Source organism: Trichoderma aggressivum (assembly GCF_033847375.1).
Source record: "Trichoderma aggressivum f. europaeum strain CBS 100526 chromosome Unknown scaffold_067, whole genome shotgun sequence".
In the NCBI taxonomy this organism is placed as follows: Eukaryota; Fungi; Ascomycota; class Sordariomycetes; order Hypocreales; family Hypocreaceae; genus Trichoderma; species Trichoderma aggressivum.
In genome coordinates, this window is record NW_026946433.1 from 50032 (window position 1) to 63470 (window position 13439).

General features: G+C 46.3%; 2 protein-coding genes across 2 annotated transcripts; both read right to left on the bottom strand.

Annotated features, from left to right (window-relative positions):
- Nucleotides 1-311: 311 nt before the first annotated feature.
- Nucleotides 312-3106, bottom strand: Triagg1_10187 (CAZyme family GH3; the record flags this gene model as incomplete). The annotated part of the gene is made up of 6 exons (XM_062894231.1): nt 312-796; nt 1076-2169; nt 2219-2438; nt 2490-2748; nt 2798-2923; nt 2972-3106. 6 exons carry the CDS (start codon nt 3104-3106, stop codon nt 312-314), a joined length of 2319 nt encoding a protein of 772 aa, XP_062750836.1.
- Nucleotides 3107-3588: 482 nt separating this feature from the next.
- Triagg1_10188 (uncharacterized protein) lies at nt 3589-5381 on the bottom strand (the record flags this gene model as incomplete). Its single annotated transcript, XM_062894232.1, has 4 exons — nt 3589-4641; nt 4694-4766; nt 4888-5170; nt 5228-5381. The coding sequence occupies 4 exons, from the start codon at nt 5379-5381 to the stop codon at nt 3589-3591; spliced, it is 1563 nt and encodes a 520-aa protein (XP_062750837.1).
- Nucleotides 5382-13439: the final 8058 nt, after the last annotated feature.

Consider the following 13439-nt stretch of genomic DNA (forward strand, 5'->3'; position numbering starts at 1 on the left):
ATCATGTATCTTGGCCGGGAAGCTTGAGAGTGATGTCATGCCCTTGGCAGAGACTCGGAGAATAGCTGCCATCATGGATGAGGCTAGGAAGGCTGGTGGTGTTGTATATCCACAAGATTAGAGTTGATAAAATATCTATATTGATCTTTCAAATTTTAATTCTAATGCTCTAGGCTAGAAGATGGCAACATGCTCGCGCGATCTTTTGCAACCTTCTTTGCCTTCTTTACGCCTTAGAACAGCCAAGTAAAATCTTCATCAACTCGTATACAAGCCCGATGCCTGAGAATGTAAGTCTCTGTCCGCAATTCTTAGACGATCACGTACCTTATATCCGCGCTAGACGCTCCAATCATGACCTCAAACGTGCCCTTCTCGGCGATCCATTCTGAAATGCTGTCGTCATAATACCCAACGGAGTATTTGTCTAGGTTGACGATGACCGAGGCAGTTTGGCTAGGCTCTAGAAAGACCTTTTCGAAAGCTACAAGCTCTTTGATAGGTCGCGGAAAGCGGCTGCTCTCGTCTCGTACGTAAAACTGTACGGTTTCTGCTCCTGCCCTTTCACCAGTATTCGTGATGCTCAGCGTGATGATGATGTGACCATCAGACGTGATGGAAGTAGCTGATAACTGCGGGTGCCCGTACTCAAATGTTGTATAAGAGAGGCCATGGCCGAATGGAAATAGTGGCTCAATACGGTTCTGATCGTAATGCTTGTACCCAACATACAAACCCTCTGCGTACACGGCACGGAGATTCTCTCCGGGCCAGGTGAGCCATGCCGGGGTATCTTCTATGCGCCGTGGGAAAGTAGTCTGAGCTCTCGTAAGCATCCATATATATATATATTTTTTTAGAATAGATTGGCCTACCGGAAGTTTACCACTGGGACAGACCAGCCCAAAAAGCACATCCGCCAACGCATTGCCCGCTTCTTAGCCCTGATACGAGGCCTAGATGATGGCTACCACCTCATTGACCCATAGCATGGAAACAGGACTTCCAGACTAGTTGACTACCACTGTACGAGAGTTAACCGCAGCCACTAACTTGATGAGTTTATCTTGCTCACCGGGTAGATCCATTGAATCACGATCGTAGCCCTCTGATTCCCACTCGGCGTCGAGACCAACAACGATAATGGCAACGTCGGCAACCCGAGCTAGGTCAACAGCTTCTTGGATGGAGTCAACCTTGTCCTGCTGCTTGAAACCGATTCTACAGCCGCCGAACTTATGCGTGACCCCAAGCTGCTTTTGCTTGGCCAGCGGGCGCAACTCGTTTGTCATCTCAACCATAAGCTGCACCGGCTTAGATGCCTGCATTTCAACCTCGATAACATAATTCATTGATCCTTCAAACATTGTTGCCCCTTCATCTGCCCAATCCCATAAGTTGAGCGCGAGCTCACCATCGACATACAATTTACCAGGGCCAACGCTCATGAAGCTGATGGAATGCTTGCCAGACACGATGGGCGTTAGAGAGGTCTTTACGATGGCTGACCACTCTGGACCGACTTTGTCAATAGGTGCCGAGTCCCAGAGGAACAAATCTGTATGGTTGCGATGCTGAGTAACCGCAGCGTTGCCGTGAAAGCTGTCGCCAACGTACCAGTCAATGTCGACGCCAGGGTTGCCAGCGCTATCCGTACAGTACTCGGAAGCCACTGGTAACCACTTGTGGATCGAGCAGCCTTGAGAAAACTTCACCTCTCCGGTAACCTGACGGATGCTGTCCAGCGGGAGAGTATTGTAGTACGGGTTCAGACTGGCACTGCCGCCTCCGTTAGCACTTGCACGATTGGCATTGGGTCCTATGACTGCAATCTTGGTCGTCTTGGGACAGATTGGGAGAACTCCGTCGTTCTTCAGTAGTGTAAGCCCTTCGTGTCCTGCTGTGCGAATAAGTAGGCGCGTTTCTTTGCGGTCGTCTTCCCCCTCAGGTCGCTCAGTTGACATATCCGCGCTTGGTTTAACGCGCTCAACTAAACAGAGAACATTTTCGGCAGCTCTGTCGATCTCAGTTATACTAATTCGGTGCTCATTCACAGCCTCAACAAGCTTGTGAAATCGCCACTTTGTTGAGTGTGGAAACTCAATGTCACAACCCGCTCGTAGGGATTCGACAGTGGAATTGATGCCGCTCCAGTCCGAAATGATAGTTCTAGTGAAGGATCAGCTCAGGATTTTCTATGACAAACAAGATAACGAACCCATCGTAGGCCCATTCTCCTCGTAAGATATGTTTGAGCGTTTTGTAGTTCATATTAGCATGAACTCCGTTAATGAGATTGTACGAAGACATGACCGTCCAAGGCTGTGCTTCCCGAATGGCAATCTCAAAGGGACGAAGATATACTTCACGCAGAGCTCTCTCTGAGATGATAGAGTCTCTACTCATCCTGTCTGTTTCCACTTCATTGCCAACAAAGTCTAAAGGATGTCATTATCAACGCTTGGGACGGCTAGGGAGGACACTCTCACGTTTAATTGAAGCTGCAATACCATTTTCCTGGAGACCTTGAATGTACTGTGCAGCCAGCTTTCCTGTTAGGAGGGGGTCTTCAGAAAAGGACTCAAAGTTCCGGCCGCCAAGGGGGTGACGATGCATGCACACCGTTGGCGCAAGCAATAAATCTGCTGACCTGGCCTTAGCCTCTGCTGCTAAATGCTCTCCGATGGTTCGTAAAAGAGATTTGTTCCAAGTAGCGGCCAAAGAGGTCCCACAGGGAAACAGAGCGGCCTGGTCAGGTTAGCAAAATCCTCCAGCGGGTCATATCAGCATTTCTTACCTTGGTGCCACCAATAAACATAGCACCCCGAGCTCCATTTGGGCCGTCTGAAGTCTTGATGGCTGGGATGCTGTGTTCGGGTATGGCGTTTGTCCTCCAAAAGTCCGCAGTAGTGAGCAATGAAACCTACGAACTGTTAAGAATTGATTATGTTATTTTCTCCTGATAGCCCACCTTTTGTTCGAGACTCAAAGCGAGGAGTTTCTTTCTTGCAGAGAGCCTGGTGTCTACCAGAAATTTCTGCATTGGCCGGCCACCAGGCGCATGTAAGTCATTGCCGTTAGCTGTGCTGTGCGATTCGGTAATCATATCAAAATACTGATATCGTTTGATAAATTCAAAGCTGTATCAAGATGGACATTGATACAATATTAACTACCCAGTTACACTTATACAGATTTACGATACGCTCCAATGCGGCCAAAAAGGCCACTTTCGGCATTCGGAACGGGTCCCTACGCAGCTGGGTGGGTTCATTGCCAATTACTACGATCAATAAGGAGATTCCGAGACCCGAGCCCGAGTTCCGACCTCATGACTTTGACTCCAGAGACTAGACTTGATGATCTTGATTAATAACAAATATAATAGAAATATAGTTTGCTGGAGAGATTGACAATTCTAAACTCGCCATAAAGAAGTATACAATCCAAAGGTCGATATACAAAAGTCATATAAACCAGTTTAGCGCTGAGACATGCATGCAAGTTTGAGTGCTCCATACATCAAAGAAAAATAAGCTGAGTCTATAGTTAAAATTCCACTGCACCTGGCATACCATTGAGCCTTCTTTAACCACCAGCGACAATGCCCAGGTCTATTTTCTCAAATCGCATCAGAAGCGAGCTCACCACAACTAGCGCGCCGGCCGCGGCAACAGTGCTAAAGATTTTTCGAATTGTTCCTGCTACAGATACAACAGCAACATGAATAATCTCTGCATCGCCGGAAGAGAAGACAGGGGACAGGGTACCCGCCAAAGCCGATCGGATATAATCATCTGGGAGATGGCGACCGGCGAAAGCGCTCTTGAGTGAGTCAAACCCAACATTTTGAAATAGGGACCCTGCAATTGCAAGGCTAATAGCAATGGTACCAATCTGCGCAACGTTGATAAAGCCAATCGCCTTCGGCTCATCCGTCGGAGACGCTTTTGCAACAGCAACAGCATATCCTATTTGGAAAAGTAAGCCAATTCCGATTGCCGAGAGGGCTTCATAGCCATAGATCTTGCTAGTGGATGTGGTTTCATCAATTGTACAGAGCAAAGCGCCTCCGATTAAGATGAAACAACCGCCAGCAAAATAGTAAAGATTGTATCGTCCCACTATAGGCAGCGTGGCACCAGCAGCCATGACGAAGACAATGAACACGCAGATGAAAGGTAAGAGGCGGACAGCGGCTTGCAAAGGGCTATCGCCCTTTGTGAACTGGAAGAATAGTGGTGTGTAGTAGAGCACAACACCTTGGGCGGCGCCGGCACTGCCTGTAGCAATATAGAGCAAGACGAGGCTGCGTGATTTAAGAAAATGAACGGGAAAGATCCTATGTTCGTCGGTTGTAAAGATCTTGAGGCCTTGTTGTAAGGCAAAGGCTATCAAGCATACTCCAAAAACCACCCAAAGCACAATGGGTGTGGTAGAATTCCAAGCAAAGGTTGAACCGCTGAAGGTGACAACAATCATAAACAAGACGAAAATTGTACCATAAAGAATCGCACCAATCCAGTCGATATCGGTGAATTTGTGTTTTATAGTGAGATCCGGCCGAGGGTTCTTGGATGGGACTATGAAGAGATAAACTGGCAACAGAATGCCAGCAGCCGGAAGATTGATATAAAAAGCCTGGACACGGTATTAATATGCGCTTCACGTACAACAAAGATAGTTATATTACCCAACGCCAGGTTGCACTGCTGACCGAGAAAGCACCCCCGATAACCGGCCCAAGTATACAGCCCACACCCCAGCTTAAGCCAGTCAAAGCGTTATATAAAGGCGCTTCCTTTTTTGTAGTGAAGGTGGATGAATACGTAAGTGCCCTATATCTCGTAAGTGCTCTGTTTGGCCTCTTCCCGCAGTACTACTCACCCCAAATACATTCCAGCTCCACCAATGCCCGCAATGGCTCGGCCAATAATTAAGGCGTCAGAAGTTGGCGCAGCACCACAAAGTGCGCTACCAGCTTCGAATACGATAATGCTTGATAGGAGCAATACCTTTATGTTGAACAGCGCGTATGCCCGACCGAAAGGGAGGATTGTTGCAACTGATGCCATTGGAAATCCAAGCCCAATCCACGGCAGTTTCTCGATATGTCCCAACGCCTCGTATACTTCCGCTTGAACATCGGCAGCGATTGTGGTATCCAGGCCTTACAAATATTAGTACCTGCAAAATTACCAAAAATGAGTGTCTGAGGAACCTTTACCATATAGAAGAGCTCCCAAGTATAGTGCAATACAGGTGAGAATCCATTGCGAGTTTTTTATACCTTCTCTTGGATTCACATATTGACCGCTATTGAGAGGCTCCTCTCCACTTGCTTCCACATCACTGGCTGAGTTGTTTGATGTCTTTTCCATGTTTGGGAGATGAGATCAATCTTGACAATGGGGTAGATGCCGAGTTATTGGTATAACAAGGAGGAGCTTGACCAGCACATGCTTGGGTTCAACGGGAGCCATTATATATAACCATCCAATGATGCGACTTAGATATCTTCTCTGAGTTGATTATACTACAAACCGTTGATCAGATGGATACGGTGGCTTCTTTGTGACTGGGCTTACAAACCAGAGTCTTCAGCTCGGGAGTTCATATCGTATCAGCACTAACAAGTCTTGGGCATATCGTCAACATCTTGCCGACCGTACGTAGTTGATAGGGTGGAGAGGGATCATGTGGATGCAATACTTCTTTTCGTCAGTTTCATAGCCATGTCGTTGATCTTATTGGGCTGGCTTGACTTGGCTTAGAAATCGGTGCTGGCTGAATTAGCCCGAGTTTACTGGAAATTAGCTACTCCGAACGGAGCTTAAAGCAGCGTGTGCAACCTTGTGGCGTACAAGTTCATTGTGTTTTCATAAAACCGAAGCAACTCTTGACATCCGATATCCGAAGGTTGACTACGTTAACATTACGTCTTATGAGGACTATTGAAGGGGGTCCCAAATATCAACTTTGCATATTATTAACACGTGTGATCGAATATTGTTCCTGTCACCAAGAGTAACATGTGTCATCATCCTATGAGTGTTGACTATGAGTCCTACCTTCTATGCCATGCATCGCTTACTCCAGGCCAAACGCCGAGTAATTGTATTGCTCAGGAGTACTAATAATAAAGCTCTGATAAGAGAAAATAATGATAAGATCTAGTGGAGGAATATACTCAATGCCTCTACAAGGTCATCATGGAGAGAAAAAGCGATAATGACAGCAAACTTACCGCACAACTACCTTCCACCAGGGAACCTTAGATGTTAAAATTGCCCGGTTCCAGTAAAGTTTTGGTACGACAAGTCGGGCTAGGAAATTGGTCTAGGCAGGTGGACCCTTCATCGCTCTCAAGTTTATTACTATACTCACAAAGGTATGTGTCAGATGTTACTTTGTAATGCACTGTATGGGCATTCCATGATCACTAATACTAAATTGCCTGAAGAAGTGATGTAAGCCTGAGGGCGTTATTGAAAGCGGAGCTTTGAAGCGGCATTATCGAGCGGACTCTTAAAGCGGACTTTTCAACGGGCTTCATAAACGGACATTTAGGGCGGGATCTTGCCAGCAGGACTTTGCAAAACACACAACAACCTGATGTTCGCGTTCATCTTCCAACCAGTCTACAGATAGGACGCGAAATTTACTCACGTAATCAATCACAGAATTGCAGTTGAGCCATAGTCGCGCCACAAAATGCCGGCGGAGGCCCAAATCTGATCGCAACATCATCCATTTGTCCACAAGTCCGCACAAACATCGCATGAAGATGCCGCCGCGTCAGTCCGCTACTACGAAACATCAACAAGATACCGCTAGCCCTGTGAAGCCACCGCTTTCTTGCCATCAGTGTCGGCGTTTGAAAAGGCGCTGTGATCGCCAATACCCCTGTTGCACGCTCTGTCATCAGTGAGTTCTGACATTGCCAATCACGAGTGGGATTAAAATTGACAATCCGGGCAATTTGACAGGAGGCGGGTAGCATGCGATTATCCACACCAAAGGAAAGAAAGAGCTCGGCGAGGAGATGGAGAAAGCCCTGGTGACGTTTCTCTATCTACCAGCTCTCAATCGTCTCGGAATACCGTTGCGGGTACGAATCTGCTCAAGTTACCTAACCGACTGGGGCGGGACAACGCGCACTATCAGCTGTCTGAATTGGACGAGCTCGATCTCCTTGCCGCAAGCTTTTTGGATCCCGATCATTTCATATTAGCGCAACTGGAAACCAAAAAGAAAGATGTTGCCATTACAAAGACAGTTGCCGACCTGGTCGGCAGTGTTAGCGACATTCAAGCTGCCGCACAAGTTTTCTTCGATACAATCCATGTTTGGATGCCTATTATATCCAAGCTGCAGTTTCAACAGCATTTGCTGCAGAGGTTAGCTTTTCGAAGAGCTGAACTGTTTCTACTAATGCTGTCCATGAAGCTCTGTTCATCACGTGTAACGGTAGCGAAGTCAATGCTCTATCGAACTGTGAAACAATTTTACTTTGACATAGAGTCATCTGGAAGATTCTCCGTTCAGACACTTCAAGCCGCCATTCTGATTGCAATTTACGAGCTTGGCCATGGGGTATATCCCGCGGCGATTATTTCAGTTGCAAATTGTGCTCGTATTGGTACCCTTATCGGGATCGACAGATCTCTGAGTACCTGGGATCTCGGATCCGGAGTCACATGGATCGAGCTAGAAGAACGTCGTCGAGTTTGGTGGGCGATTATAATCCTTGATAGGTACGCACAGTTACATCCCAATCCATGCGTGAGACCTATCAGTACTCTAACATCGCGGCGTGGGTTTCAACGCAGATTTATGAACCTTTGTTATCCTAAGCGATACCTGGTTACTCGAGATCCAGACCCCGAGAGTTACCTACCGGTAGACGATGACGATTGGGACAGTGGAGTGAGTATGAGGGCATGTCTTCTCAAGCTTCTTTCTCGCTAACAGCAGGTCACAGCTTTCAAAGCCTGAAGATGCAGTCACACTGCGCTTGTCTTCTCAAATTCACATTGGAAGATTTGCCCGGTTTGCCCATGCAGTACCTCTGTTCAGCCAGGCTCTTTCTAGGTCAGGTGAAGAGCCACACAATACTGCACAGCTGCGACGTACTATTCTCTCCCTGATCAACCTTGGAGAGACAGAGGGGGTCACAAATAGAGTATTATTCTGCACACTTAATGCAGTAAGTTACATGTATTAGCCCCCGATTCCCTGTGGTTTTGTACCATTAACTTTTTGAAGTGCAGTATTTGTCCTCGACAACCCATCCTATCAATTTGATACGGATGACGATGGGCTACCAAGAGAGGTGTTTGTATCGCCCGAAACTATATCCGCTCTTCAGCATGCAGTTAAGATCATGACGCGAGAGTCATCCGAGTCGATCGCGCACGACTGCGAGAAACTTTCACCCTTTCTGCTGCACATGCTGTATAAGGCATTACTGGCATGTTTTCGAATGAAACAAAATGCTCATGCTGGGATAGATATTGAATTGAATATCCATGCGTTGAAGACAGCTTTGGAGCGATTTAGGAGTCGATGGCTAGTGGCTGGTATGCTTCAACTAAAGTTTCCCTTAAAACGCCAGATGTTTGAGAAAGACTGCTTACATAGTGCCAGGTACTTATCTTTTGCTTGCAAAAAGACAGGAGGTATTCTCCCTCATCCAATCTCCATAACTATAATTATAATGTACTACTAGTGGATAGTAAACTGCATTGGAGTTTACCATATAATGGGATTTTAAATATACATAGCGTTTACTAGTTTTTTAATTGGTCTACGTATTCAGGAGTATATATAATCAATTCCTTTTAACTGATCCAATAGCAACAATAGCAGCCTCTGTCATTGACTTTGAGACATATCCCTTTGCTATCAACACGGCAGCGCCCCTCCCGTTGATACAAGTTTCACTACCGCTATTGAAGAAGTCAATGAAGAGCAACCGCTCGAAATTAGTCGTCATAAGCAGTTCTCTTGGTCGTATCACTCAAGCTGACCAACTCTTACAACTCACTGGATCCTATGGGGCTAGTCACGCTGCAATTAAATACCTCACGCGCAAAGTTCATTTTGAAGAAATCTCGCTATTATCACCGGTGATCGGACCTGGGTGAACACGGACTGATATAGATAAAACTATTGCTCCGCAGCTAAAGTTTATACGCAGGCACCTGTGCCACTTTGATGTCTCAGGGTATTTGGATTGCAGTTATTGTCAGGTAGTAAAGTTACCTGACACTCGCTAGTAGCAGAGGTGACCTACTGAGGTGCTCTAATTTATCTGCTCATGTTTTTTGTCTGTTGGACCCCTAATGTTATGTTTCTTCACTAGAAATTGATCAGGGCTTTTTTGAGGGGATGTAAATGAACACCCCGCCCCCTTTTTTAATGGACTTGTGTTTTTATTCTCCTACCCTATTGTTACGACATATCTAGTGACAATGAAACCTCCTAGTACACTTTATAGATATTATCATCTTCTTCACAGTTTTGGATCTATATCGACTTGTGCGTAAAGTGTCAAATGTATAAGCAGGCCGAATCGGGCCTGTGTGTGTTTCAAGAAGAGTAGTTCACACCTAAATTGATAAGGGCACCCGGTGACGTGGAGATAGACGTACGCGCTACAGAAATTGTACTTCAATTTAGCAAAGAGCAAGGCACCCTTCGAACCTCTATATTACATTGCGAAATTGGGCTTTTACGCCCATACGAATGGCTCAGCTAATTGAAGTAGGAAAGTTGTCAAAATTTTTACTATCGAAGTATAATGATATAAACGCCCGTGTGGAGAGGTTGATAGTCCAGGTGCCTTCGGATATTGACTTGAAGTAGCAATTGTAAAACAGAATTAGAAGTAGTGGTATCTATTCATACATTTTGACGTTTGTTTTATCGCCTCTGAAATGCAATATCACGCTCCCAATCCGGCGCTTGACATGTTTGTCAGCTCCAGAACGGCTATGCTACCCTTTGCAGCATCAAGGCATGGGTATTGGACGCTGCGCAAAAGGGCTCTTTCTTCGTTGGAAATGACGTTAAGAGACAAATGATACCATATACAATGTTGAGAATATAAACTGGGCGCACCGCCTCCGTAACAGCGCTTATGGCTTTTACAGCTAGGCGCAGGTCAAGATTCTTTAATACAGAACTCTGGAGACCAGCCACCGCTCCTCGAATGTCCGCGTCTGAAAAACCATGTTCTCTGAGAGTGAACATCAGATTTCTAACTGCCAAGGTCTGAAATATGTAACCACTTATTAGCAGAGCGAGTAAGCTGCTCGTAATTTGCCAAAAGTTTTGCGCGGAGATGCTACGTTGGACATCAATAGCAGGCCAGCCTTTCGAAGTAATCTTGATGCCAACTATTGCATATCCCGCCTGAGAACTTAGCCCACTGCCGATAGCTAATAAAATGCTATAGCCGTAAATTTTGGTTGAAGCAGTATTGATGTCAACTGTATACATAAGCCCACCGCCCACGCCAATGAAGATCGCCGACGCCGCATAGAGCAGCCAGCTTGGTTCGGGTTTAGTAGGTGAAATTGTCCACAGGGAAGACTAGTGAAACTTACTAGTAGTTGATCCGAGGAAGAAAGACTCCCGATAGCAAAAACCATAACAAAGGGGAGCAAGCGTACTGCTGCATCAATAGCAGAGTCCCCATGCACAAACTGAAAGTACAGGGGGATAAAGTAAAGCGGAACAAAAATGTTGGCAATAGTTACCGCGGTCTGTATGTTTAAAAGCGTAATGGTGCGGTTTTTGATACTATGCGGGGGTGGGAAGAGGCGCCTTTCAACGGCCGTGAAGAGATGCAATCTCTGTCGAATCCCAGTAGCGGCGATCAGTATGCCAGAGAAGACACAAAAGATAATCGTTCGATAATCTTGCCACGGCTAGATGTTGCCTCCGTTTGTCAAAGCAAAAGAAACGCAAACTATAGCGCCGGTACTAAGAATCCACCTGGACCAGTCGAATAAGGAAATGCCTCGTATAGCGCCTACTTTAGCTGAGTCGGCTGGTTTGATTGATGGAAGAAAAATTATATAGATTGGTGCACAAAGTGCAGCGACCACACTATACCAGGGCACTTGATGAGATCTCAAGATGACACGCAATAAAGAGCGATATGCACTCACAGGTTAATATGGAATGCCCATCGCCAAGATGCTGAGCTTAGAGAGAAAGCCCCTTCAACGACGGGTCCAAGTATGGCTCCGACACCCCATACAAGGGCAATGCACGACATGTATCGCCCCCTCTCCTGGTCAGAAGTAAGAGCTGTAAAGTAGTTGAGAGCACTTTGGGCTGTTAGCCAGAGCACATGTATGGTGGCCAACAGGCTTTTACTGTCCCTAAAGGGTAGCGTACCCGATATATATCCCTGAACCTCCAATTCCAGCAACTACTCTTCCAACGATCAGTGCATTCATAGTTGATGCCGTGCCGCAAATTATTGACCCGATTTCAAACGACGACACTGATACAATGAAAACATATTTATAGTCAAAGGCAGTGTAGAAAAACAGCCCTTAGTCATACGTCAGACTTTGGGAGAGAAGTAGATGTGTGGCCAGTGGAAAGTGCACTCACACCGGAAAAATCGAGCAGACCGAGTCGAGCAAAAATCCGCTTCCAACCCAGGCTAGTCGGTCAACACTATTAAACTGCACAATAATAGTTGCTTGGACATCTGCCTCAATGGTCATATCCAGTCCATACATCGTTAAACTGACATATATTGCAATGAAAACAACGGCCCATGTAAGTCCATGGACATTTCGTGGTGAAGTTGTCGCCGTATGTTCGCTCGTGTCGTTTACCATTAATGTGTCTATCGCTTTTTCTGCATGGTTGAGAGCTTCCACTTCGTTCGTGGTATGACAAAGGAGAGGCTCAATCGTCCCGGATATGACCGTACGTGGCATTTATGATCCCCGTCTTGCAGGCTATATAACTTCAAATAGATCATTATCGTAGCATGCATTCTGTGCTGATAATATTCTCTCTATCATATAGACCATCAACACCTATCGGCTGACCGCCCAGCACCGGCGGCGGAGCCTCCTCCTCCTTCTCCGCTTACCAATACAAATTGGTATAGATATATCGATCCCATACAGCCAATATCTTCGGGAAAACCCACCCGAGGGTCCAATAACCTCCTCTCGTTGAGCATATCTTTGGAGGAACAAAGCTACCTGTAGGTTCGTCTGGGGGACAGTTCATATCCACTACTAACCCGACTCCTGAAATTGAAACAGATTGGAGGCATACCTTGACAATATTCACGAAGAGATTCCACTGTTCATGAAGTCTCATTTTCTTGCTGATTGCAGGAATTTGGTACACGGTCCCGATTTGGTCCTAACCATCGTAATGATAACTGCCAAGCTGACCGGATACGCGTTCTGTACTGCGACCTTTGACATCGATTCTTGCATTGACGAAATCTTGAGTGCAGGATCACTTGAAGAGGATATGTTTGGCAACTCGCCATCCATCGACCAATTTCGTAAGAGTTGTCTGCTAGCCTTCTACGAATTCCACCAGTTTCCGGGACAGCAAGCATGGATGCGCGTCGGGAAACTTACGCGCATGGCCACGTGGACAGGATTGGATCGTCTGGAGATTGTCAAATCGAAATACCCTAGGTGGAGCACTATGACACAGCGCCAGTTGGAGGAGTGGCGCCTGATATGGTGGTGCATTTATCGCCTAGACTCTTACGCCAATCTATCGTCTGGAACCCCCTATGTGGTAGATGAAAGACTTGCTTATACCTCTCTTTTACAGGAGATCCCTGATGGAGCTCATATAGAACATCAGCATAATTCTGCACACAAAAATGTCTTGTTGCCAACGTATCATAGCAGCCTTTGGGAGGCCATACCTATCATATCCTCTCAGCCACCGGAAATATCCTCGTTTAATTTCCATATGATCACTACAACTCTCCTACATGTGGTGGCACGAGCTATACGTTTGCACGGCCTACCACAACACCTATCGATTCAAGGTTTAGACGATATTGAGCGACATATCTCGGCAGTTCGTCTCTCTTTACCGGCAAACTACCTCAACACCAGAAGGAATGCGTTTTCAAATGAGACAGGGAGGGATCACAACGCAAGGCTAGTCACACTATTCCATTTGAACTTGGCGCAGTTTTTTCTGTCCGTCATAAACTGTAACAGACGGGAGCAGCACGATGAATGGACTTTAAGGTGGCAGGGGGTCTTTGAGGCATGCCAGGACCTGGCGTCAATATCAGAGCAGTGGAACAATTCACACAACCTCAGAGTTGACCCGGCGATATTCATTATTATCTTCGCCGCTCTGATCTTCCTTGATATCCACAAGAAGTCAGCTAGCGCGTTGGTGTGGGGTTCTCCCTC